This window comes from Leucoraja erinacea, chromosome 19 (genome assembly GCF_028641065.1).
Source record: "Leucoraja erinacea ecotype New England chromosome 19, Leri_hhj_1, whole genome shotgun sequence".
NCBI classification, from domain to species: domain Eukaryota; kingdom Metazoa; phylum Chordata; class Chondrichthyes; order Rajiformes; family Rajidae; genus Leucoraja; species Leucoraja erinaceus.
The window spans coordinates 12,736,997-12,763,145 of record NC_073395.1 but is presented as its reverse complement, the minus strand read 5'-3'; the positions used below and the strand labels follow the sequence as shown (position 1 = coordinate 12,763,145).

The 26,149-nt window shown below is 46.9% G+C and overlaps 1 protein-coding gene across 5 annotated transcripts in view; it reads left to right on the top strand.

The window, feature by feature from the left end:
• The window catches only part of dennd5b (DENN/MADD domain containing 5B), a 164,939-nt gene extending 146,075 nt beyond the window's left edge, over positions 1-18,864 (top strand). For all 5 annotated transcript variants that reach the window (XM_055650329.1, XM_055650326.1, XM_055650327.1 and 2 more), the window contains 8 exons: positions 528-649; positions 1,769-1,914; positions 3,108-3,226; positions 4,106-4,293; positions 6,757-6,839; positions 11,270-11,396; positions 14,919-15,099; positions 18,160-18,864. In XM_055650329.1, the coding sequence (XP_055506304.1) occupies positions 528-649; positions 1,769-1,914; positions 3,108-3,226; positions 4,106-4,293; positions 6,757-6,839; positions 11,270-11,396; positions 14,919-15,099; positions 18,160-18,343 (1,150 nt within the window). In that variant the 3' untranslated portion in view covers positions 18,344-18,864. The remainder of the gene's footprint in view (positions 1-527; positions 650-1,768; positions 1,915-3,107; positions 3,227-4,105; positions 4,294-6,756; positions 6,840-11,269; positions 11,397-14,918; positions 15,100-18,159) is intronic.
• Positions 18,865-26,149: the final 7,285 nt, after the last annotated feature.

Here is a 26,149-nt window from a genome sequence, read left to right as displayed (position 1 = left end):
ATGAATCTTTGCCCATAACAGCGAGAACTTCCCCAATATGTTCAAAATTATGCAGATATTCCTCAAGTTACAACAAGGATTATCTCCTTGAAAATGGTTCATTAGGTGAAAATGGTCGGTAAATTGACCACTGTAACTTTCCCTAGTGGCAGCTTAACAATTCGCAACTCTTCGTAGCTTTTGGATTTACACCTGACTCCATCCCCGGCCTTTATCGAACTATCTGCTTATCAAAAAAAAACCTTGCCTGTATTCACCCATGTTGGTCTAGGTGGACATGGTGGGCCAAAGGGCTTATTTCCATTTTGTTTGACTCTTTCACCAAATCTCTTTGACTGAAATATTGGTCCCCTCTCCCAATGCATGCTGACTGTCAAATTTCATGGACGATGTTCTGTGGAATCACTTCAGGCCATTCAACTGCACGTGGAGGCTCTCTGTTTCAAAAGAAAAGTTCTTGGTGTTAGAATTGACCTGCATTCAGAGATGTTAATTATTCACCTGGTGTTGGGTTCCTCTGTTTACAGGAAGCTGTACAAGCGTTATGCCTTCCTACGTTGCGAAGAGGAGAAGGAACAATTCCTTTATCACCTGTTGTCGCTCAATGCCGTGGACTACTTCTGCTTTACCAGTGTGTTCACGACCATCAGTAAGTCAATACCATGTAGATAGAATGTAGAAAAGCGCAGCACAGGAACAGGCCCTTCAGCCCACAATGTCTGTGCCTGACGTGATGCCAAGACCAACTCTTATCCACCTGCACATAACCCCTATCCCTCCATTATAGAACATAGAACAGTACAGCAGTGTATCTGAATCAACATAAGTTCTGAGTTGAATTTGGTGAATTACTTTTCAACCAAACAAATGGATGTTTAGTTTATTATTGTCCCGTGCACTGAGGTCCAGTGAAAAGCTTTTTGTTGCGTGCTATCCAGTCAATGAAAAGACTACACATGATTACAACCAAGTTGTCCACAGTGTACAGATACAGGATAAAGGGAATGACGTTTAGTGCAAGATACAGTAAACACTAATTAAAGAGAGTTCAAAGGTCTCCAAGGCCAAGGATGCCAGGACTTGAGGGCCTGAACTATTGGGAGAGGTTGAGAAGGCTAGGACTATTCTTTGGAGTACAGGAGGATGAGGGGTGATCTTCTAGATGTGTATATGAACAGAGGAATAGACAGAATCGATACCCAGAATAGGGGAATCAAGAACCAGAGGACATAGGTTTAAGGTACACAAAAATGCTGGAGAAACTCAACGGGTGCAGCAGCATCTATGGAGCGAAGGAAATAGGCAACGTTTTGGGCCAAAACCCTTCTTCAGACGTTTAAGGTGAGAGGGGAAAGATTTAATAGGAATCTGAGGCAACTTTTTCCACACTGAGGGTTGTGGGTATATGGAATGAACTGCCAGAGGATGTAGTTGAGGCAGAAACTATAACAACATTTCAAAGACATTTGGTCGGGTAGATGGATAAGACACGTTTAGAGGGATATGGGTGAAATGCAGGCAGGTGGGATGAGCATAGATGGGGTATCTTGGTTAGCATGGGCAAGTTGGGCCGAAGGGTCTGTTTCCTTGCCATATGACTCCATAAGTGCAACTTAAACACATTATGAGTCAGGGAATTGCCACCCATTAAGTCTAATGCACAAGAGCAGCTTCACGTAGAAGTGTGAGGTAGGGATTGGGGAATGGGAAGGTAAGAATTACATTTGGTTTAACAGAGATTTATCTCACCTCTTCTTACTTCCCACAGTGATCCCATACAGAGCGGTGATCATCCCCATCAAAAAGCTGAGTAACTCCATCACCACTTCCAATCCTTGGATCAGTGTGTCGGGTGAGCTGGGTGGCACTGGAGTGATGCAAGTCCCCAAGAACCTCTTGGAGATGACCTTTGAGGTTGGTGGCTTCAGTTACACTTCCCACACAAAACGATCTTTGCACCGGTTTAAAAATTTCACTCGTTCAAATTCCTTCCTATTCCTGAAATCGTGCCCCAAAATTCCTTAAGGGCCCCTCCATTTCCCCTTCATCGTCCAGTGCAATTAATCTGCTAGTCGTGCGGAGTTTGTATGTTCTTGCCATGACCTGCGTGGGTTTTCTCCGGATTCTCTGTTTTCCTCCCACACTGCAAAGACATACAGGATTGTAAGTTAATTGGCTTCTTTAAAATTGTTAATTGTCCCCAGTGTGTAGGATAGTGTTAGTGTACGGGGATCGCTGGGCGGCATGAACTCGGTGGGCCGAAGGGCCTGTTTCTGTGCTGTATCTCTAAACTCTAAAGTCTAAAGTATTTCCTCCATGGGTCACCCTCGGCAGAAGGCACCAGTCTGGGCCAACACCATCTAATGTTGAAATCATCGTCTTTAGACCCAAATTAATGGAATATCCTTCCTTCAACGTGGGGGCTTTCAAGACCCCATTATTTTCAGTTGCAACTTCTCCAAATAGAACTGAAAACTATTTTGACCAAGTTGGATTTCGCCGATTACTATTTTGATTATTCTCATCCTCTTGATGAACTTTTTGTATCAGAGGATAATGCAGATAGAGGGCGATAGGAGCCATTTTGGACCGTTCTGATGGAGAGCCACATTGGATGCAATAAGCCGTGACCTGCTCTCCAATGGAAAATCTCTGTGGCTTTGTAGATTTTAGCCCTTTGCAATAAATTAGGTTTGCTCATTAAATAACTGAATATGTTTGTGGTACAATGTATGAACTTTCTTCACAGTTTTTGTAATTCTCAGAATAATACATAATGGAAACGGGCTCCTTGCTCACCAAATCTGTATTGAATCAAACGGCAGCCCATACAGATCTTACTTTATTCTCCTACACTCCCATCAACTCTCCCCATGTTGGTCATGTTCAATGGGATTTGATTTCTCAAATCTTCACTTCCACTGAGTTCAGGCTCTGCCAGAGTCTCATTGCAGTTGACGCATGGTTGATTGTTTAGGTTGAGAATGTCCTTCGAGAGGAAAACCTGGTGGTGGATGATTTGAGAGTGGAGTGGAGTGGAGGGAGTCCTGGATAGCATGTTGCCCTTGCAGCAGTGGGGATAACTAATCTCCTCCTTATACTTCCAGTGCCAGAACCTGGGCAAGCTGACAACCGTTCAGATTGGACATGACAACTCAGGGCTTTTAGCCAAGTGGCTGGTGGATTGCGTGATGGTCAGGAATGAGATCACAGGACACACCTACAGGTAAGGATTTAACAAGCCTATGGAAAACACCTTCGCTCAGCAAGCCTAGCTCACTGGCCGTCTACAATCTCAGACGAGATCAGCTTGACTCTAGGAAATAAACCACAGGATATTACACAGGATGGGTCAGATAATGTCTATGGGGGGAAAAGCAGAATAAATTCTTGATACGAATTGATATGAATATGAAGATATTCTTCATAATGCAACAGAGAAGATGGATGTTAACTGTAGAGACATTGCTTCAGGATAAATGGAGCTACCTTTAGATTCAAAAATGGGAGAATAATCCAGGGCTGATTGGATTAAATAACAAATGACCAGCGTTGAAGACTCTGGGCCTGCACTCGCTGGAGTTTAAGAGAATGAGGGGAGATCCCATTAAAACCTACGGAATAATGGTGATTGGGTGGGGAGGGGATGTTTCCACTAGTGGGAGAGTCAAGGACCAGAGAGCCTCAGAGTAAAAGGACGTATCTTTGAAAAGGAGATGAGAAGGAATTGCCTTTAGCCAGAGGCTGGTGAATTTATGGAATTCATTCCCACAGACGACTGTAGAGGTCTTCACAAGGTATTTTTAAAGCAAAGATTGCTGGGTTCGTGATTAGTACGGGTGTCAATAGTTATGGGGAGAAGGCAGGAGAATGGGGTTGGGAGGGAAAGATAGATCAGCCATGATTGAATGGCAGAGAGTATTGATGGGCCGAATGGCCTTATTCTGCTCCTATCACATGTCTTATGCTGGGGCATTGGGACCTGCAGGGAATCATTGATGAACCAACAACGCAATGTATTTAGAGACAGACCCTACCCCCACCCCTTCCCCCACCGGCCCCGATGATGTCACCTAACGGCCTGTGATCTCCCGCGTTGTCGCAGGTTCCCGTGCGGCCGGTGGCTGGGGAAGGGAGTGGACGACGGCAGTTTGGAGAGGATCCTGGTGGGTGAGGTCATCACCCCGGTGGTGGAGGAGGACCTGAGCAAGCAGTGCCGCACCCCGCCGCAGCTGCGATCTCCCACCGTCGCCCGGCGACTCAGCATCACCTCCCTCGGCGGCAAGGCGGGCAGTGAGTTCACCGCGTCTCTTCCTTCAGTGGTATTGAGTCTAAGAGTCGGCGCATCACATTGCAGCTGTGCACGGCATTGCTAAGGCCAGACTGAGAATATTGTGTGCCGTTCTGGTCATCATATTGTGGAGAGGATGTGGTAATGGGATATTCAGCAGGATGTCACCAGGAATGGAGGGCTTTAGATACTAGGGAAGAGTGGGCAAGGTGAGGTTGGTCTCACTGGAGGACTGGAAGCTGCGGAGTTAACTATAGAAGTTTATAAAGTCAAAAGGGGCATAGTTAAGGTAGGTGGCCCAAATCTTTTTCCCAGTGTGGAGCATCTATATTCATCTAGGACATAGGGTTCAGGTGAAATAGGAGATATGTCAAAAGTCAAGAGTGTTTAATTGTCATCCGCATCAAAATCGAACAACGAAATTCTTACTTGCAGCAGTACAACAGGTCTGTAAAGGCAGTAGTCATAGAAAGTACAATAACACAAACTAAAAAAAGTTCAATAAATTAAAAAATCAAAACAAAAGCCAAAAGTCCCTAGTGCAACTAAGATAGTTTGAAGTTCAACGTTTAGTTGGTGTTTGTGGTGTTCAATAAGCCGGATTTTTGTTGAGAAGAAGCTGTTCCTGAACCTGGACATTACAGTTTTCAGGCTCCTACACCTGGAGTTTGGTTTCAAGGAATAGGATCCTATCTTCTTCTTGATGGCAGGAGTGAAATGAGAGCATGGCCAGGGTGGTGTGGGTCCTTGATGCTGTGGGAGGCTTTTTGAGGCAGTGCTTCAAAGGAGGTCCAAGGAACAAGGTACAGTGGTATAATCGTAATGTTGTGATTGTAATATAAGAATACTGGGGGATCTTGATCAAATGGGCAGAGGAATGGTAGTTGGAGATTAATTCAGGTAAATACAGGGCTTAGCATTTAGATAAGACAAACCATGGCAGGAATTCTGGTTCCTGAGAATCCTGAGACATATGAGTGGTAAGGTCCCAGAGTTATTCACAGCCAAGTTAAGTTGTGAGGGAGAAACTGTTTCCACTAGCGAGGGAGTCAATGACCGCCAGAATATAAAAGATTATACTAATTGGCAAAATAACCAGGAGAAGGTGATCATCATCGTTAAGGGAAGGATCCTTAAAAGATCATTAAGATGATCCTTCATCATCTTGTTATGGTCAAGGATGCACTGCCTGAAATGGTATTGAAATCTTTGGTTCTGTTGACTTTGAATTAGATATTGGGGCCATTTACTGTGTTTCATGCAAAGAGGGATATAGATGTATTAAGGTGGATTGGTTAATAAGATCCCAGATGACACCAAAAGTGAGGAAGGATACTCCGAATGCTACAGTAGGTTCTAGATCAGTCACTGACGTGAGCAGAGAAATAGTAGATGGAGTTTAATCCAAGTATGTCTGATGTGCTGTATTTTGGGAGGTTGAATGTAGAGGGAAAATATGTAGTTATGATACATTGTAATAATATATAGGAGTAATATTTAGGAATATATATATATTTCTAGTATAGCCGGTGTGGGCAAGCTGGGCCAAAAGGCCTGTTTCCATGCTGAATAACTTATGACTATATAAAACACAACCCTTAACAACATTGATGTGCAGAGGGATCTTGGGGTCCAAGTCGATGGTTCCTTGAAAGTGGCAACACGTAGACAAGAGTGGTGAAGAAGGCACATGGTATGCTTGCCTTCATCAGTCTGAACAATGAGTATAAGAAGCAGGATGACATGTTGTAGTTTTATAAAACTGTGTGCATTTCCAGTCCCCCCATTACAGGAAGGACGTGGAGAGGGTACAGAAGATGATGCTGCCTGGATTAGATAGCATGAACTATAAAGAGAGGTGTTGAACACACCTGGATTGTTTTTGTTGTAGCTTCAGAGGTTGAGGAGAGACTTGATAGAAATATATAAAGTAATGAGAGGCAGAGACAGAGTATAAAGCTAGAACCTATTTACCAGGGCAGAAATATGGAAGACTGGAGGGCATGGTTTTAAGATCAGAGTTGGGAAGTTTAAGGGAGATGTTCGGGATAGTTTTTTTCGCAGGTGGTTGGCTGGAATGCACTGCCAGCGGTGGAGGTGGAAGCAGATATTTTATTTAAGAGTTGTATTTAAGAGGCTTTCAGATAGGTACATGGATATGCAGGTAATGGATGGATATGGATCACAAGCAGTCGGAGGAGATCAGAATCATATACAGCACAGATATTGTGGGCCGAAGGGCCTGCTCCGATGCTGTATTGTTCGATGTTCTAATTAGCTAGTGCTTTCAACAAGCTACAGTAGGCGGGATGAGCTGAATAACTTTCTTGACTGTTGTATGATTCATTGATTAGTCAATCGGCAATATATATCTTGCAGATGAAAAATGTGTCCTTCACCAAGCCCAATTGCAGTAGGGGAAAAAAATTGTCAGCTCTGTTAAATCATTTTTGTTTTATTGACAGAGCCAAATGCTGGGCAAATCCAAGAAGGAATTGGGGAATCTATCAATAATATCGTGAAGCACTTTCACAAGCCAGAAAAAGAGGTGGGTTCCAAAACTACTGTGATATTTGTGCTTAGCTTGAAATATAAGGTTTAGATTTTTTTTTCCAATGCGCCCCTGCGTTATGGAACTAGTGCGGCACGATGGCGCAGCGGTAGAGTTGCTGCCTTACAGTGCCAGAGACCCAGGTTCGATCCAAGCTATGGGTGCTTGTCTGTACGGGGTTTGTACGTTCTCCCCGTGATCTGTGTGTGTTTTCTCCGAGAACTTCAGTTTCCTCCCACACTCTACAGACATACAGCTTTGTAGGTTAATTGGCTTGGTATAAAGGTAGAGATTGTCCCTAGTGTGTGTAGGATAGTGTTAATGTGCGGAGATCGCTGGTTGGTGCATACTCGGTGTGCCGAACGACCTATTTCATTGCTGTATTCCTAAACTAAACTTCTCACAGATCTAAATGTCCTCACTATTCAGGGAACGGGGGTTCCCCTCCTCCACCATAAATGAGGCTCGCACCAGGGTCTCTTCCATACCCCGCAACACTGCTCTCTCTCCCCATCCCCGCACTCGCAACAAGGGCCGAGTCCCCCTAGTCCTCACCTTTCACCCCACCAGCCATCACATACAAAAAATAATCCTCCGTCAGTTTCGCCACCTCCAACGTGACCCCACTACTGGCCACATCTTCCCATCTCCCCCCATATCTGCCTTCCGCAAAGACCGCTCCCTCCATAACTCCCTTGTCAATTCTTCCCTTCCCTCTCGGTCCACCCCCTCCCCGGGCACTTTCCCTTGCGGCCGCAGCAGATGCAACACTTGTCCCTTTACCTCCCCCCTCAACTCCTTTCAGGGACCCAAGCAATCGTTCCAGGTGCGACAGAGGTTTACCTGCATCTCTTCCAACCTCATCTATTGCGTCCGCTGCTCTAGATGTCAGCAGATCTATATCGGTGAGACCAAGCGGAGGTTGGGCGATCGTTTCGCCGAACACCTCCGCTCGGTCCGCAATAACCTAGCTGACCTCCCGGTGGCTCAGCACTTCAACTCCCCCTCCCACTCCGTCTCCGACCTCTCTGTCCTGGGTCTTCTCCATTGGCCACAGCGAGCAGCACCGGAAATTGGAGGAACAGCACCTCATATTCCGTTTGGGGAGTCTGCACCCCGGGGGCATGAACATCGACTTCTCCCAATTCTGTTAGTCCTTGCTGTCTCCTCCCCTTCCTCAGCTCCCCTGCTGTCTCCTCCCACCCTCCAGCCTTCCGGCTACTCCTCCTTTTCCCTTTCTTGTCCCCACCCACCCCCACCCCTGATCAGTCTGAAGAAGGGTTTCGGCCCGAAACGTTGCCTATTTCCTTCGCTCCATAGATGCTGCTGCACCCGCTGAGTTTCTCCAGCTTTTCTGTGTAACCTTCTCACAGATCTACCTGGCCAAGTGCCATAGAAGACTGATCTTTAATTTGGAGAGTTGTGGACATGAATCACACCCCTGACACTTGACCACGGACCGCTGATATTTTGGAGCAAGAGGAGATGAGATGTTCACTGTGGCCCTATTTGTTTCCTTTAGACTTTAGAGATGCAACGCAGAAACAGTCCTTCAGTCCACCGAGTCTGCGCCGACGTACGTTCACCCTGTACACTAGCATTATCCTACACACTAGGGGCAATTTACAGTTTACGGAAGCCAATCAACCTTCACACTTGCACATCTTTTGAGTGTGGGAGGAAACCGTGGCACCCGGAGAAAACCCACGTGGTCACAGGGAGAACGTACAAACTCTGTACAGACAGCGCCCGTAGTCAGGATTAAAACTTGGGCCTCTGGCGCTGTAAGGCATCAACTCTACCGCTGCGCCACCGTGCCGCCCTCCTGTGGTCGAAGTCAGGGGAACAGGACTTTTGTAGCGGGTTGCGAGGAACAGCATTTACAAGCTGCAGAGACTGACAGTAAACACGAGGATGGGAATTTAGCACCCGAGCGATATGAGGCAGGGGTGATGAGCTGGCAGGACCTGGTGCATGGCAGGATCCAAGCATCAGAGATTTCGATGCACTGGAGTTTTCTGTGTCTGCTGGATTGATGCTTCTTCCATCAGCAGATGGGTTTGGAAAGTGCCAGAGCTGTGTGGTAGACACAGAGTGCTGGAGTAACTCTACGGGTCAGGCAGCATCTCCGGAGAAAAGGAACAGGTGACATTTCAAGTCGGAATCCTTCTTCTGACCCGAAACGTCGCCTGTTCCTTTTCAGCAGGGAAGCTGCCAGGCCTACTGTGTTCCTCTAGCACCTGGTGTCTATCTTCGGTACAAACTAGCATCTGCAGTTCCTTCCGACACCAGAGGTGTGTGATGTTGTGAAGGTTGAGTGCGTTGCTTTTGCTGGAGAGGAATATTATGTCAGTGTATAATTTACTGGGACTCGGACGTTGTGGAATTGTTAAACAGATCTGCCGAAAAGGTGAAGGAAGGTTTAACAACTGAGTTTGTGTTCCAAGTGATCTTGGTCTTCTGTGGTGGCTGAGGATCTCTTGCAATGGAGTGCAGTGGAACAACACTGACACCATGTGGCCGCAGTGAGCAATTTATGAGATTGCTTCACTTTAGTTTAGAGATACAGTGTGGAAACAGACCCGACTGCCCACCAGGTCCGCGCTCGCTAGCGATCACCCGTTTAGTTTAGGGATACAGCACGGAAACAGGCCCTTCGGCCCACCGGGTCCGCGCCGACCAGCGATCACCCGTTCTCTAGTTCCATCCTACACACTCAGGGCAATTTATGGAAGCCAGAACATACAAATTCCGTACAGACAGCACCCGCAGTCAGGATCAAACCCGTGTCTGTCAGGCTAGGTAAAGACAGCAACTCTACCGCTGCGCCACTGTGCTGAATACTTGCGGGATTGCCATGATCATTAGTGGCGGGCAATTTACAGTGCTCGATGTTACCATGAGGAAGTGTGACAAAATAATTGAAGCAGAGACACAGGCTCATAGAGACAATTTTAACATGCCGACATCGGAAAACCGGTGCGTGTAGAATCCTGATTTTATGCCGTGGTAGCTTTATTTATTACTGTCCATTTGTAAAATCGACATTCTCCTCCATCTTATGGGATTCATTCTTGGGTTTATCTGATCTCAAGTCTTCCAATTCAATCACAGATATGTATATTCCCAGTGTGGCCACAATCTGATTTCATTCTTTCAAACTACAGATCATCTTAACAGGAGAAAATAACAGGAGCTGAATAAGGGAGAGAGGGACTGCGGTCACCTCTTCTCTGGATATCTTCATCTTTCCTCCATGACTACTAGCTCCTTTGGTACAGGAGGCAAAACCGGTCTTTGGGTTGTGATCTCTGAGCCTCTCGCTAACTGACTCAGTGCTCCCAGCAGGCAGAGCCCCGTCCCGAGAGAAGTGAATGTGCTTTCCTATCTAGGCTTTTTTGTTTTGCGTTTGACCTTCCTCCTTTCCCTGAATTGATTGTGCTTTTCAAACTGTTTACAACGGGATGCCCTGCAATAGGCAGCACAGTAGTGCAGCTTTAGAGTTGCTGCCTTTCAGCAGCAGAGACCCGGGTTCGATCCTAACTCTGGGTGCTGTCTGGACGAAGTTTGTACACGTAATCGTAACCACGTGGGTTTTCTCCAGGTGCTCCGGTTTTCTCCCATGCTACAAAAACATACACGTTTGTAGGCTAATTGGCTTGTAAAATTGGAAAAAAAATGTCTCTAGTGTGTGTAGGATAGTGGTAGTGTACAGGGAGATCGCTGAATGGCACGGGGTCGATGGGTCGAAGGGCCTGTTCCCACGTTTTATCTCTAAAGTCTAAAGTAAAGAAACATGGGATGGGGTTGTACAGATACCAGAGCTTGTATAACATTCAGGTATTTTGGCTAGAAAGTTCGCAGAAAAGTCAAAATAAATAAAATTGTACTCGTAGATCTGGCAGTGTGATTGTGGTTGAAAAGCAAAAAGCCTCTGTAATTCCAAGGACAGAATCATCACCTTACATGGGATCGGCCTGTGTCAGCATCAGGCGTGTATGTGGCTGGAGGATCGTGACAGGTTCTTATCGAATGGTAGTAAAGCTGGGCCTGCCTTCAGAAAGGGTTTGGAAGCGCTGGGCCATTGATAATGTAGATTGTGACGGGTGCAATCACAATATTTAAAGGACATTTGGACAGATGCATGATTTTATTTTATTTTTAAACAGTGGCGACCGTGCATTTGTGGTTGTGCAATAGAGTGTCACCGTGCTGTGCGTACGTGGCAATAATGAACAAGTGATGATAGGAAAGTATGAGGGGGATATGGACCGAATGCAGACAAATGGGACCAGCTCAAATGGACATCTTGGTCGACATGAATGAGTTGGGCCGAATGGCCTGTTTCTGTGATGTATGACCTTTTGATTCTAAGAGATCAAAGTAGACGTTGTTGAAACATCTCCCACCTGTTTGTGTTTCCGCAGAGAGGCAGTCTGACCATACTGCTGTGTGGGGAGTATGGCCTGGTGTCTGCGCTGGAACAAGTCTTTCACCACGGATTCAAGTCAGTGCGGCTCTTCCAGAAGAACGTCTTCATCTGGGACTTCCTAGGTGAGCGCCAGACACTGCGCCGTCTTCCTTTGCTGCACGGCTTCAGTTTAGTTTATTGTCACGTAAACCGAGGTACAGTGAAAATCTTTTGTTGCAAGCTAACCAGCCAGCGGAAAGACAATACTCGATTACAATCGAGCCATTCACAGTGTACAGATAGATGATAAGGGATCATAATTAAAGTAAGAAAGGTTGCTGTGGGAGTAGAGATTTAAGCGTGTGGGCCGATTGTAATATGTGATTGTAGATGTGCCTCTGTGCTAGCACGCAAATAGTTGCCTGGGTTGGGCGACAAATAGTCGCTGGACAACAGTTTCTGCTTGAGGTGCCTCAATAGTTCAGTGCTTGAAGACTTTGCCCTGTGCCTTGCAATGTTGAGTGACTGGTTTGTGTTGGTTCCAGACATGGTGAACTTAGGGACAATACCCTCGGCCTCTCCCTCTTCCAGTCCAGAAACATGAACTGATTAGTTACACGTGCTTCTAATCTGTGGATTAGTTTAGTTTAGAGATATAGCTTGGAAACAGGCCCTTCGGCCCACTGAATCCGCACTGACCAGCGATCCCTGTACATTATTTAACACTGTATTAATAGTGGGGGAGAGTAGAAGGGGATAGTAATTGGTGAACAGACCCTGAACAGGTTTAAGAGTGGAATATACTCATGTTCACCCCCATACTAAATCACTGGAACCCCTTCTCTCTGCTTCCTTTACATATTGCACTAATATTAACACACTTGCTAGTTATTTGCACAAGTTTAAAGCTGGCACATAATGTTAACCTGACACAATAGTGCATACCTTACCCCAACACTTCAGGCTGAAATCTGATTAATATAGCCGTTTGCTTTACATCAGATTTGGCCTGCACTACACCACCTGATGGAAGGGTTTCTTTAGTTTAGTTTAGAGATACAGCGTGGAAACAGGCCCTTGGAGTCCGTGCCGACCAGCGATCCCCACACACTAACACTATCCTGCACACTAGGGACAATTTGCAATCTTTATCGAAGCCAATTAACCTACACATCTATAACCTATACATCTTTGGTGTGTGGGAAGAAACTTGAGCACCTGGGGAGAACCCACGTGGTCACAAGAACGTCAAACTCCACACAGACAGCACCCGTGGTCAGGATTGAACCCGAGTCTCTGGCACTGTAAGACAGCAATTCTACCGCTGCACCACCGTGCCACCACAGTGGATGGGGCGGCATCGTACTGACCTCCCTGTTGCACTTTGAATGTCGTTCCTACACTGATGGTCGGCTCACCAGAATATGTAAGGTCTTGGTGTTGATTTATGGTTCCAGCCGCCTTCCGTCTCCTGAATGCGTTGACTTTATTGAGTTGCTGTTAGTTGTCCTCTGGGGACCTTCGCCAAGAGGCATTTTGTGTTTTATATTTCATAACAACAGAAGGAGTGCATTCAGCCCATTGAAGTCTGTGCTGGCTCTTGCAGCAACCCCATCAGCTCCATTCCCCCATTTTACCTCCTATAATCCATTCTATCCTACATGTCCTATCGATGTTTTCCTGAGATGTTGCCTAGCCCACCGAGTTACTCCAGCAGTCTTTTTTTTTGTAAAACCGCATCTGTATTTCCTCCCGTGTCCCAAAGACATTCGACTTTGTTGGTTAATTGGTCTCTGTAAATTGTCCCCAGTGTGTACGGAATGGGTGAGAAAGTGGGATAACATAGACTAGTGTGAAGGAGTGATCAGTGGTTGGCATGGACTCAGTGGGCCGAAGGGCCTGTTTCCATGCTGTATCTATCCATCAAAAGCATAATGGACCTCGCATGGAAGGTGGCTGCATTGCGCCATCTTGTGGAATACAGGTGAATATCCCAGGGAAAGAATAAATACTCCGCCTGCATGAGACCTTATTGAGGAAGAAAACTTTCAAAATAGATGATATATCAGTCTCCTTGGTAAACCAGCGCCTGCTGTTCCTTACTTCTACCTCTCTATCATCGATGGACTTGTTCTCACTGCTCTTCCCCTCACTTCCCACATTCCACAATCATTGCCTGGTAGGGTGGGAGGGGAAGGCAGGCTGACGCCCCTGGTGTCTCTATCACCGGTATCCCACCTTGAGCAAGCCCCCGGAACAGTCCGGTCCCCAGCAGCTATATATGACCCCCCCCACCCCTCCCACCTTAGCCAGTCCAATCCCCAACACACACCTCCAGATTCAGGGACAGTTTCTTCCCAGCTGTTATCAGGCAACTGAATCATCCTACCAAAACCAGAGAGCAGTGCTGAACTACTATCTTAACTCATTGGTGACCCTCGGACTATCCTTGATCAGACTTTGCTGGCATTACCTTGCATTAAACGTTATTATGTATCTATACATTGTAAATGGCTCGATTGTAATCTTGTTTTATCTTTCTGCTGACTGGTTAGCATGCAACAAAAGCTTTTCACTGTACCACGGTACACGTGACAATAAACAAAACTGAAGTCTGAACTGGTCAATATGTCATCTCTAGACCGCAATCTCTAGATCTATCCAAGACCGACAAAATCACAGAGACTTGTGGACGCAGCCTAGGCCATCACACAACCCAACCTCCCTACCATTGACTCCATTTACACCAGGGCCAGCAGCGTAATCAAGGACGAGTCTCACTCTGGCCACTCGCTCTTCTCCCCTCTCCTATCAGGCAAGAGGTATAGAAGTGTGAAAAGGCACACCTCCACATTCAAGGACAGTTTATTCCCAGCTGTTATCAGGCAACTGAACTATTCTGTCAACAACTGGAGAGCAGTCCTGAGCTACTATCTATCTCATTGAAGACTTTCAGACGATCTTTAACTTTAATAGACATATTCTTGCACTAAACGTTATTCCCGTTATCATGTATATGTACACTGCGGATGGCTAGATAGTAATGTTTCGTAGAAATACGACAAAAGCTTTTCACTGTACCTTGGTAACCTAAACTAGACCTAACTGCAATGACTTTGGAGGGACAAGTAGCGATTTATTCTTTGTAAGAAATAATTTTCTTACACTGCGAGACCAAGCTTTTCATCGGTGAGACCAAGCGCAGGCTCGGCGATGGTTTCGCTGAACACCTCCGCTCAGTCCGTCTCAACCAACCTGATCTCCCGGTGGCACAGCACTTCAACTCCCCCTCCCATTCCCATTCTGACCTTTCTGTCCTGGGCCTCCTCCATTGTCAGAGTGAGGCCCAGCGCAAATTGGAGGAACAGCACCTCATATTTTGCTTGGGTAGTTTACACCCCAACGATATGAACATTGACTTCTCTAACTTCAGATAGCCCTTGCTTTCTCTCTCCTTCCCAGTTCTCCCACTAGTCTTACTGTCTCCGACTACATTCTATCTTTGTCTCGCCCCCTTCCCTGACATCAGTCTGAAGAAGGGTCTCGACCTGAAACGTTGCCCATTCCTTCTCTCCATAGACGGTGCCTGATCCGCTGAGTTACTCCAGCATTTTGTGTCCACTGAGCGACTTATTCTTATTCTTTTCCCGCCTCTTGAAACGCAGAGAAAGCGGTCACGTACTTTGAAACGGCCGAAGAGGAGGAGTCCCAGGTCAACCTGCTGGAGGGGAAACGTTGCGCGGAGACCTCGCGATCGCTGTGTCAGTACGTGAACGCCATCAACACCGCGCCGAGGAACATCGGGAAAGACGGGAAGCTGCAGCTGCTCGTGTGTCTCGGAGCCAGGTACGGGCCGCACGCCCACAGCACAACGTCTGGTCCAGACCTTGCTCCTCCTCAGCTGTATGCAGAGGGTGCCCCCCCCCCCTAACTCTTCCCCCTTCCCCATCACCCTGCGTGTGTACATCTCCCAATCTGGCTCATGGATCTCACTCACCATCAACCTGTCCTTGTCTTTCGCTGTGTCGTGCATTCTTTATGTCTCCGTTCATTACTGTCATCGTTTCTGTCCATCAATCTTGCATCTCATCGTTGCTGCTCTACTCTTTGATCTGTCTCCCACATCTACCCTACAATCTCCCCCTCTCCTGTTTCTGCCCCCGCCCTCTCCCTGTCTCCCTGGTCTCCCCCCCCCCCCCCCCCCCCACCCCCCTCACTCCTCGGTTTCTCTCCTCCTCCCATTTCCCCCTCCCTTGCCTGGTCTTGTTCCCCCCCCCCCCTCCCCAGACGCCCCCCCCACCATCCCCCCCCCCCCAGACGCCTCACCAGTCCCCTCCCGGATCCCCAGTCACCCGCAGGATCACTCCCAACCTTGCCACCTTCCTTACCCCTCCCCCCCATCAGCACTCTCCCCTCCTCCCTCACATCCCACTCCCTCCGCCCCGTCTCTACCTCTCTCTCCCTGACAATGCGTGATTCGTACGGCTATGGGGGGAAAAGGCAGGAAAATGGGGTCGAGAGGGAGAGATAGATCAGCCATGATTGAATGACGGGGTAGATTTGATGGGCCGAATGGCCTGATTCTGCTCCTATCACTTGTGAACTTATGAAAGCGTTTGCACTTCCATACGGCCACGTTACTCACGTCCTGCAGGAACAGCTAAGAAACTAAAAAGATGGAACAAGAACTTATTCCCATGGGGATCCTGCAGTGAAAAGTCACGCGGGCTCTCTCCATAGTGCCGAGCAGCTCGCTTGGTGCCTCTATGAAGGCAGCCCCATCACCCTACAGTGATCTCAACCCCACACAAAACCAGACGTCCCTTCTCTCTTTGTCAATGTCCAGTGTTTATTTCAGTGTTTGAGTTTAGTTTAGTTTAGAGATACAGCGTGGATACAGGCCCTTCGTCCCACGGAGTCTGTGCTGACCAGCGATCCCCAAACACTGACACTATCCTACACACACTGGGGGACAAAGTACAATTATACCGAAACGATTAACCTAGAAACCTGTACATCTTTGGAGTGCGGGAGGAAACCGGAGCACCCGGAGAAAACTTACGCAGGGCAGGGGGAGAACGTACGATCTCCGTATAGACAACACCCCGCAGTCAGGATCGAACCCGTGTTCCGCTGTAAAGCAGCAACTCTACCGCCCCACCGTCAGTGTTCATTGTTTGAATTAGAAGAGGGGAATGCTAGACAAAAACAGAGACTTGTGCCGTGTAGGAAGGTTCATTTAACACACCACGGCCAGTGTCATCTCCGTGAAAGGCCTTTGTAAATAGTCCCACCTCCCCAGCCAAGTGTGGTGCAGTCACAGGTAATAATGGTGATACTTACTCAGCAAGGGTACTTGAAGGGAAGGGAGGCAGCAGGGCTGGGCAAGGGAAATATTCAGTTCAACCTCTGAAACTGTGAGTAGAAACCTGTCGGCCGTTCCTTGCGGCACAACTCAGGGTGGCGCAGTGGTAGAGTTGCTGCCTAACAACGCCAGAGAACCAGGTTTGATCCTGACTACGGGTGCTATCTGTACAGAGATTATACGTTCTCCCCATGACCGAGTGGGTTTTCACCGTGTGTTCCGATTTCCTTTTGACATTTCAAAGATGTACAGGTTAATTCGCATTGGTAAAACTGTGAATTGTCCCTCCTGTGCAGGATAGAACTAGGGTCGGCGCAGACTTGGTGGGCCGAAGGGCCTGTTTCAATGCTGTGTCTCTAAACTAAGCTAAACTAAACGAAATCTGAAAAGCAAGAGTGCCCACACGACCACAGACAGCATCCAATGTTATGCTGTACTATTAACATGGTTCCACCCTCAGGCAAATCTCTCGGGAACAATCATTTTACCACAATTGGCACCAAAGCAAAGGAGGAGACATTGGGCCAATGTTTGATCAAAGCATTGGGCTCCATGGATGTCTGAAGGAAGATGGGAAGAGGAGATGGCGGAGAGGTTCAGAGAAGGATTTTCAAAATAATGGGCTTGGATAACTTTAGACTTTAGAGATACAGCATGGAAACGGGCCCTTTGGCCGACTGAGTCCACACCGACCAGCGGGCACCCCCTAACAGCAGTTTACAAATTTGTTTCTCCCAAAGCCAATTTATCCTGCAAACCTGTACGTCTTTGGAATGGATGAAACCGGAGCACTGGGGGAAAGCCCACACAGTCGCAGGGAGACCGTACAAACTATGTACAGACAGCACTCGTAGTCACGATCAGAGTGGCTGCCAACAGCAGGCAAACAAGTGGATGTGGAAGAGGGTTGGGGAATGGAGGAATGCACGGCTGCAGGTCACAGAGACATGACGATAATTTCATTTTTGAATCTACTTCCAGTGGTCCAGTTCTACCAGAGTGTGGAGCAGCAGGAGTTAATAAGGGGATAGACGCAAAACGTAACTCAGTGGGACAGGTCACATCTCTGGATAGAAGGAATGGGTGATGATTCGGGTCAAGACCATTCTTCTGACTGAGTCAGGGGAGAGGGAGATACAGAGATAAGGAAGTGTAAGGTGTGAAAACGAGACAAGTGTGTGGAGATCAAGGAACATGTGGAATAGATCAATGTTAGCTAGGAGAATGTAACAACAAAGCAAATAGATACAATGTAAACAAGGTCAGACTAGTTGGAGAATTGGGAAGGGGGGAGGGATGGAGAGAGAGGGAAGGCAAGGGTTACTTGAAGTTAGAGAAGTCCATATTCAGACTGCTGGGGTGGGATGTAAGCTGCCCAAGTGAAATATGAGGTGTTGTTCCTCCAATTTGCACTGGGCCTCGCTCAGTCAATGGAGGAGGCCCAGGACAGAAAGACAACAATGGGAGATGTGCAGTGATGTTGGTTTGTTCATTCCCTCTCTTTGCTCTTATGTTCATTCCTCCCTCTCTCTCCGACGCAGGGATCATCTGCTCCACCAGTGGATCCCGTTGCTGGCAGAGTGCCCGGTCATCTCCAGGATGTACGAGGATGGCGCCCTGCTCCGTGACCGCGCCACCGTCAACACGCTGATCCGTGTCCTCCAGACACTGCACGACTTCAACATCACGCTGGAGACCTCGCTGGTCAAGGGCATCGACGTGTAGCGTTGGCTTTCCCAGAGGCGGGAACCCTTCCCCACCACCCCCGACATGTTGTGTGGGGAGGGGCCTCCGAACCGCCATGCCATGACATGACGAACGACCATGAGACACTGAATGGGGGTGGACAACAAACCAACTGCCGAAAGGTCATTGTGTAGGAAGGAACTGCTGATGCTGGTTTACACCGAAGATAGACACAAAGTGGCTGGAGTAACTCAGCGGGTCAGGCAGCATCTCCGGAGAAATGGAATAGGTGGCGTTTCAGGTCGAGCCCCTTCCTCAGACTGTGGAAGGAGCTGAAGAAGGGTCTTGACCTGAAACCTCACCTATTCCTTTTCTCCAGAGGTGCTGCCCGACCCGCTGAGTTACTCCCGCATTTTCTGTCTATCTTCTGCCTAAAGGTCATGCCAGTCGACCCTGGCAGAAGAAAATAGTATTGATTGCGTTATACAGAAGTCACATAGATAATGAAGAGTATTTTTGCCTGTTGGATGTGTGTAAATAAATTGTACCTTTACCAAGAAGTGATTACACTGTCAGCTGTTCACCAGAACCTACTGGTTTAAAACGTAGTTGGTTTAGAATATTCCACGGGGAGTTTGCCTCCCTTTATTTGTACCCTGTCTGTGTAAATATTCTGTTCCTTTTTATTTTGCGGGTAAACTGAAGAAAACCTCTGAATCCCATCGGGGGCTGTGGAGTGTGTTGAGAGTATGAATTTCACACATCCCTCTGTTTTGATCGTGTCTCTCCTGTGTCCCACGAGTCCAAATACGTTAGTTGCATTGCCCTGGTGGCTCCCTGTCTGCTACTTCTCTCTGCCGTTCCTCTCTCGTTTGCTCACTAGTGATCCTCCACAACAGCTTAAAAAGATATCTGTAAGACCGCTGGATAATTCACTGCTGACGTCTGTCCCCTTCTGCACCGCAGGGAGACTGCAAGTTCACCCACATGCAAGTGCAGGGGTGACTGGTGGAGGAGCCCAGTGTTTTGAGGAGAGGTGTCTTAAGCCCCTGTCCCACTTAGGAGACCTAAACAGGTGACCTTGCCCGCCACCCAAAAAAAAAATCAAGGTCGACGTGACCTGCAACCTCCTACCACCTCCCACGCATATGTTGAAAACCTTCCTCGTCTATGAAGAAAACCGGCTTCGACTAGACCTACGACTAAAAAAATATCGATTTTTAAAACGGCAACTTATTTTTAGTCGAGGCCAGTTTTAATCATGATGAAAAAATAGCAGCAACCTAGATGAAGCCTCGACCACGCGGAAAACCACTTTCGACCATTAGGGAGAGTGACCAAAACCTCCGGTGACCTCATGGAAACCTTGGGTGGCGGGCAAGGTCACCAGAGGTTGCTGTTTAGGTCTTCTAAGTGGGACAGGAGCTTTAGGGTATGTGGGTCTACTCAATGCTACTTGCAGCCTGGCTTACTGTCAAAACCCACCTGAGCGCGACCAAAAAAAATACTCGATTATATTTTGATTACTTCTTGACTGAAACTTGATGCTGTTTCAATTTGACGATAGTTGGGTCGGGAGGGAAGTGTGTGTCCTTGAAATAGAGCCTTTGTTCCCCTGTCTCCCCGCCCACTAAGTGAGGGAGAATCAGAGATTGCCCCTCCCTCCTGCCACCTCCTTTGGCTAAACTGCACAGCAATATTCCATAGTAAGAGTATACGTTCATAAGTGATAGGAGCAGAATTAGGCCATTCGGCCCATCAAGTGTACTCTGCCATTCAATCATGACTGATCTACCTTTCCCTCCTAATACCATTCTCCTGCCTTCTCCCCATAACCCTGACACCCATATACCAGCCATGCCCTGAAATTGACCTGCTCCCCATCGGCCTTCTCAGAGAGACTGGTTGTAACAAGTCGATGGTCCGGGTTGCCACAAGGGTGGGAAGCGGGAGTAGAAGGTTTGTGGGTGGGGAGGAGAATCGGTATTCCCATTCTTGAAAAAAATCTGTGTTTATCAAAAGCTGTACCTGTAACAAACAGAAAAGGCTGGCACTGGAGGAAAACATTCCTGTAACTGTTGCAAACAGAGCACTTTAATTGCTATAAAGAGCCCTGAACTCTAATGTTAATGTGCCTCATGGTTCCAGAGGATGAGTATCTCCCCCCCATTTCAGTCATTGCCTTTGGAGAGATAACTGAATACTAAAGGCAAGGAATCTCTGTGCTGGGAGGAATTCCAGTTGCATTTGATGATAAAGGCCTCTTTTTTTTTTGTTCCTGTGTTTTTGATCACAAGGCTATAAGGGAGTGCAGTCCCTCACTCCCACTGTCCCGAGAATGTCCTGTGGGCTGTAATCCCACGAGTCAGCTTCGAACAGACGAGTCTGCACACTCTGTACATGTAAAAACAAAGAACTGCAGATGCTGATTAATGCACAAAAGGACACAAAGTGCTGGAGTAACTCAGCAGGTCGGGCAGCATCTTTGGAAACCAGTCTGAAGAAGAGTCTCAACCCGAAACATCACCTATCCATGTTCTCCGGAGATACTGCCCGACCCGCTGAGTCACTCCAGCACTTAGTCACAGTGCAGCAGAAAGCATTTAGAGTAATAGAATTATTGAGTCTTTCTGCGTGGAAACAGGCTCCTCAGCCCAACTTGCCCACATAGGCCAACATGTCCCGTCTACTCTAGTCCCACCTGCCTGCATTTGGTCCATATATTCCTCTAAACCTGTCCTATCCATGTACCTGTCTAAACATTTCTTAAACGCTGCGATAGTACCTGCCTCAGCTACCTCAACTCACACTTTGTGTCACTCTGTACATGCCTGCGTTGAGGAGGAACTCAGAACGCCAGCCACAGGGTCCAAACCAATCAGCTTTCCATTGAAGATATTCCGCTATTCATTTCATCTAGTACTCTTGGTTTTGGATGAAGTTAAGATCTGTCGGTGATCTGGACCATCGTATCAGAGGATACCAGTGGCTTCATTCATACCTGCCCATACTTCAAGGGATAGGAGTATAGACCTGGCCTTTGAAAACGCATCAATTATTCATTTTTAGTAAGGTTATGTACTGAAGTAACCTATTGGCCTTCCCAAACTCCAAACGTGATCTAAAGGAATCTGGCTAAGTAGACTATAATGGTCTGTCAAACATTGGCCTTGCCTTACTGTCAACTCCATCAGTTCATCCATGACAGTCCAGGAATTGCCTTGCCTGGATACTGCTGTAAGTGACTCCTAAAGAAAGAATAACTAAGTGTGGTAAAAGTCACATATTTCTTTCAGTTTATTTTAACATATTCTGCAGGAATACCGTGGCTGGGCAAGTGTGGGGAGAGGAGGGAGGTGAAACCACCGGGGATAATTAGCGTTGGCAGCCCAGCTTGAAAATGCTTGAAGCTGCAGCTATTGGGAGCAGGAGCAATGCGTGGATATGCACTTCCTCACATTGACCTGTGCTCATGGTGTCCCATCGTTACAGAGCTTCAGTCCCACGTTCAAAGACTCAGTGTTGCCACTAACCACGGACGTTGGCATGTTAGTGGCAATTAAAAAGAATTTAAGGCACGTTATCAGAATATCTAAAAACAGTAATAGGTAAGATGTTTGGCGGAAACCTGCTTAGCAGGGGCAGCACGGTGGTGCAACGGTAGACTTGCTGCCTAACAGCGCCAGAGACCCAGGTTGGATCATCACTACAGGTGCTGTCTGTACAGAGTTTGTACGTTCTCCCCGTGACCTGCACAGGTTTTCCCCGGGTGCTCCGGTTTCCTCCCACACTCCAAAGACATGCAGGTTTGTAGGTTAATTGGCTTGGTAAAATTGTAAATAGTCCCTTGTGGGTGATTATACTATTGTGCGGGAATCGCTGGATGGCACGTACTTGCTGGTTCGAACGGCCTGTTTCCGTGCTGTATCTCTAAACTAAACTAAACTGCACCCTTTTTGATAAGGAAAGCAGAACCAAACACATTCTGGACCAGTGTTCAGTGATGCGTCCACCATTCAGTTCAACTCTGTGTATCAGAGTCCGTGGGATGTGATGTTCACTGAGTCTGGCTTCAGTGCCCAACTGCAGCTGGACTCTGCCTTCCCTCTATTGCAAGTGGATTAAGGCAGATAAATCAGCTAGACCTCCTCTTGCAGGTGACAACAGGGTTGTGTGGGTGTGTATATTTAGTTTAGAGATACAGCGTGGAAACAGGCCCTTCGGCCCACCGAGTCCACGCCGAATGCAATCCCCGCACATTAACACTATCCTACACACTAAGGTCAATTTTACATTATAACCAAACGCATTAACCTACAAACCAGCGGATTTTGGGAGGAAATTGAAGATCTCGGAGAAAACCCACTGTCAGGGGGAGAACGTACAAACTCCGTACAGACAGCACCCGTAGTCGGGATCGAACCCTGTCTCTGGCGCTGCAAGCACTGTAAGGCAGCAACACTACCGCTGTGCCACCATGCCGCCCTTCTGTGTGTGTGTGTGTGAGTACACATGTGGACAGACCCAGCTTTGCCTGTGAAACTAACCATGGTCATATCACCAAGGACTTACCAGCCCCCTGTGTGGTAAGTAGTCACCAATCTGGCTGAGACACCTTTGCTCTCGGGGGAAGCAATTCCCCACAGGGTGAGTCAGAAGGTCAAGACAAAATGCAAAGTACAAATTGTTGAAGGGCGAGATGAAGGGGAACATGATCAAGAACATCTGAAGTTGTAATTTATTTCTGTAGGGGTGTGTGTGTGTGTGTCTATGAGAATCCTGTAAATTGTGTGGGAGGGCAGCTGAACTGGCTTTTTATGACAACCCAGGACAGCGGTGAGCCTTGCCATGACAGCACGCCGGGGAAGAGCATTGAATCTAGCCATGGATGGGTGGTGAGACTTCACCTGCAAAGGGCTTGGCAGATAGTTTCTCGTTGTGTTACCCAATTTAGTGCTATGCTAGGTTGCTGACCAGTTATCAAAATTAACTTGGGAATCATTGGGTATCGTATTAGTTTTATGTAGAGCAATGTTCCAGCATAGAATGAGCAGTTTGTCTCAATGGGATGATAGCAGGGTTTGCGTCACCACCAGTCTCCTCACATCCTGGTTTACTTCACCATGTCAGTGCATCTTTCTCTAACATGAACACTTTCAGTTCTCCTCTCGTGCGTACAAGCCATGTTCATTATTGCATATGGTCCTGACTTCCACGTTCTGTTTGCTCTTTGAGTAACATTCTTTGTCCTGTTATTTATTGAAGGTTACTCTATATATTAGCAAATTGTACTTTCAGACTGCTTCACAAATCACATTACCCATCATATCACAACCCCATTGTAATTTTAAAGATCGCCCGTCACTTATTTCTCCAGAGCTGTTCAATCTCCTGTGCAAGGCATCGCCTTTTAGATCTGATTCTGTTTGTCAGTAATGTGGGTTTTCCAATCTCTCCTCTGCCCCCAGGTAAGGGCTGAATTTCACGATCGTACACGCAGCATACGTGCCCCCTACTGTAGCTTCCAGCCAACTCGACCTGCCCACCCGATATTTCTGTAAAATAATGCATTATTATTATTATTATTATTATTATTTAAAACTCTGATCAATGTTATCAGTAGAAAATGTGAATTGCTGACTTTGTATATGTGTCCGATAACTAATGCATTGGTAATAAAAGATAAGGAAGCTAACTCCTCATGTGTTTGTTGGATTATAAATTGGTGCTTGCATTTGCTTTACATTCTATCCAAAAAAAAGGCAATGGGGATCGTTTAGCCCAGGGTTTTAATTGTCATATGAGCCAACAAATAAAAATGTTTACATACAGCAGCATAACACTAATAAATGCAATACACACAGAGAAATATAATAATTAAAAATCCAACAATTAATAACCATAATGCCGGTGTAAAATAAACCTGAAGTTTGTAGTGCAACCAAAGACACGTCCATTGTACCAGTATGTCTGCAGAAAGGTCTTGACCTGAAACGTCACCCATTCCTTCTCTCCAGAGATGCTACCTGTCCTGCTGACTTACTCCAGCTTTTGGTGTCTATCCATAGTACCTCCACTGAACTTGTCGTGCAATTACTGTGGTTGGATCAGTGTGATTCAATGTGTCCCACCCAACGTTTCCCACAACCACAGTTTCTGGACACCGGAGAAAATAAATCCAAACTCCGAGAAGGAAAAAAAATGTTTGAGGAAATTTGCCTATTTTTTGAGGGAACTGGCAGAACTGGAGCGGAAGCATGTTATCCTTGAAACTGAGGGGCTGGCTATGAAGGAGAAGGGACAACCATTCACCAAAGATGGGAACTTGACCAATTTGGTAAGAAGGTTGTGTCGGAAGGAACTGCAGATGCTGGTTTAAGAAGGATATCGACCCAAGTCTTCATCCATTCCTTCTCTCCAGAGACGCTGCCTGTCCCACTGAGTTACTCCAGCTTTTTGTGTCTATCTTTGGTAAAAAGGTTGGTTAATTTAAATTAAGTTGGATTTCGGCCACATTTCGGCTCACCCCACATTTAACATGAATTTTCTCTCAATCGTGGCCTGATGTGGCTGTTTTCAATGGATCACAGCTGCCAGCCCATGCCTGTGGCAGGTGCTGAGGGAACTCCTAGAAACAGTCAGCAAAAAGGTATTGTGTAGGAAAGAACTGCAGATGCTGGTTTAAACCGGAGATAGACACAAAAAGCTGGAGTAACTCAGCAGGCGGGTCGCTGGAGAAAATAAATATGTGACGTTTCGGGTCGAGACCCATCTTAAGACTGAGAGTCTGGGGAAAGGCAAGGATAGAGAGAGATATAGAACAAATGAATCTTATAGAAACTTACAAAATTCTTAAGGGGTTGGACAGGCTAGATGCAGGAAGATTGTTCCCGATGTTAGGGAAGTCCAGGACAAGGGGTCACAGCTTAAGGATAAGGGGGAAGTCCTTTAAAACCGAGATGAGAAGAACTTTTTTCACACAGAGAGTGGTGAATCTCTGGAACTCTCTGCCACAGAGGGTAGTTGAGGCCAGTTCATTGGCTATATTTAAGAGGGAGTTAGATGTGGTCCTTGTGGCTAAGGGGATCAGGGGGTATGGAGAGAAGGCAGGTACGGGATACTGACTTGGATGATCAGCCATGATCATATTGAATGGCGGTGCAGGCTCGAAGGGCCGAATGACCTACTCCTGCACCTAATTTCTATGTTTCTATGTTTCTATGAATGAAAGATATGCAAAAAGAGCAACAATCATAAAGGAAACCGGCCATTGTTAGCTGTGGGCTAGGTGAAACCGAGTTACAGACAATGAAACAAAATGACTTTGAAACTAACACAACAAACGTGGGTTGGGGGGGGGGGGTCGGAGAGAGAGGGGAGAGAGAGTTGCTTTTAGCTAGAAAAATCATTATTCATACCACTGGGTTATAGGCTGCACAAGCAAAATATGAGATGCTGTTCCTCCAATTTGCATTTGACTTCACTCTTACAATGGAGGAGGCCCAGGACACAAAGGTCAGTGTGGGAATGGGAAGGGGAATTAAACTGTTTCGAATCGGGAGATCAGGTAGGCCCCGGCAGACTGAGCGAAGGTGTTCAGCGAAACGATCGCACAAAGTCTATCCAACTTCTCCTTGTGGTTGAAAACTTCTAATCCAGGTAGCATCCTGACAAACCTCTGCACCCTCTCCAAAGCCTCTGTCCCACTGGGAACCACAAAGATTCTGAGGTTCCCACCTGCTTTAAAAGGGCATCAATAATAAGAGTAAAGTGACGTGCCTCAATGACTACCGACCGATGGCACTAACGTCTGTGGTGATGAAGTGATTTGAGAGGTTAGTTATG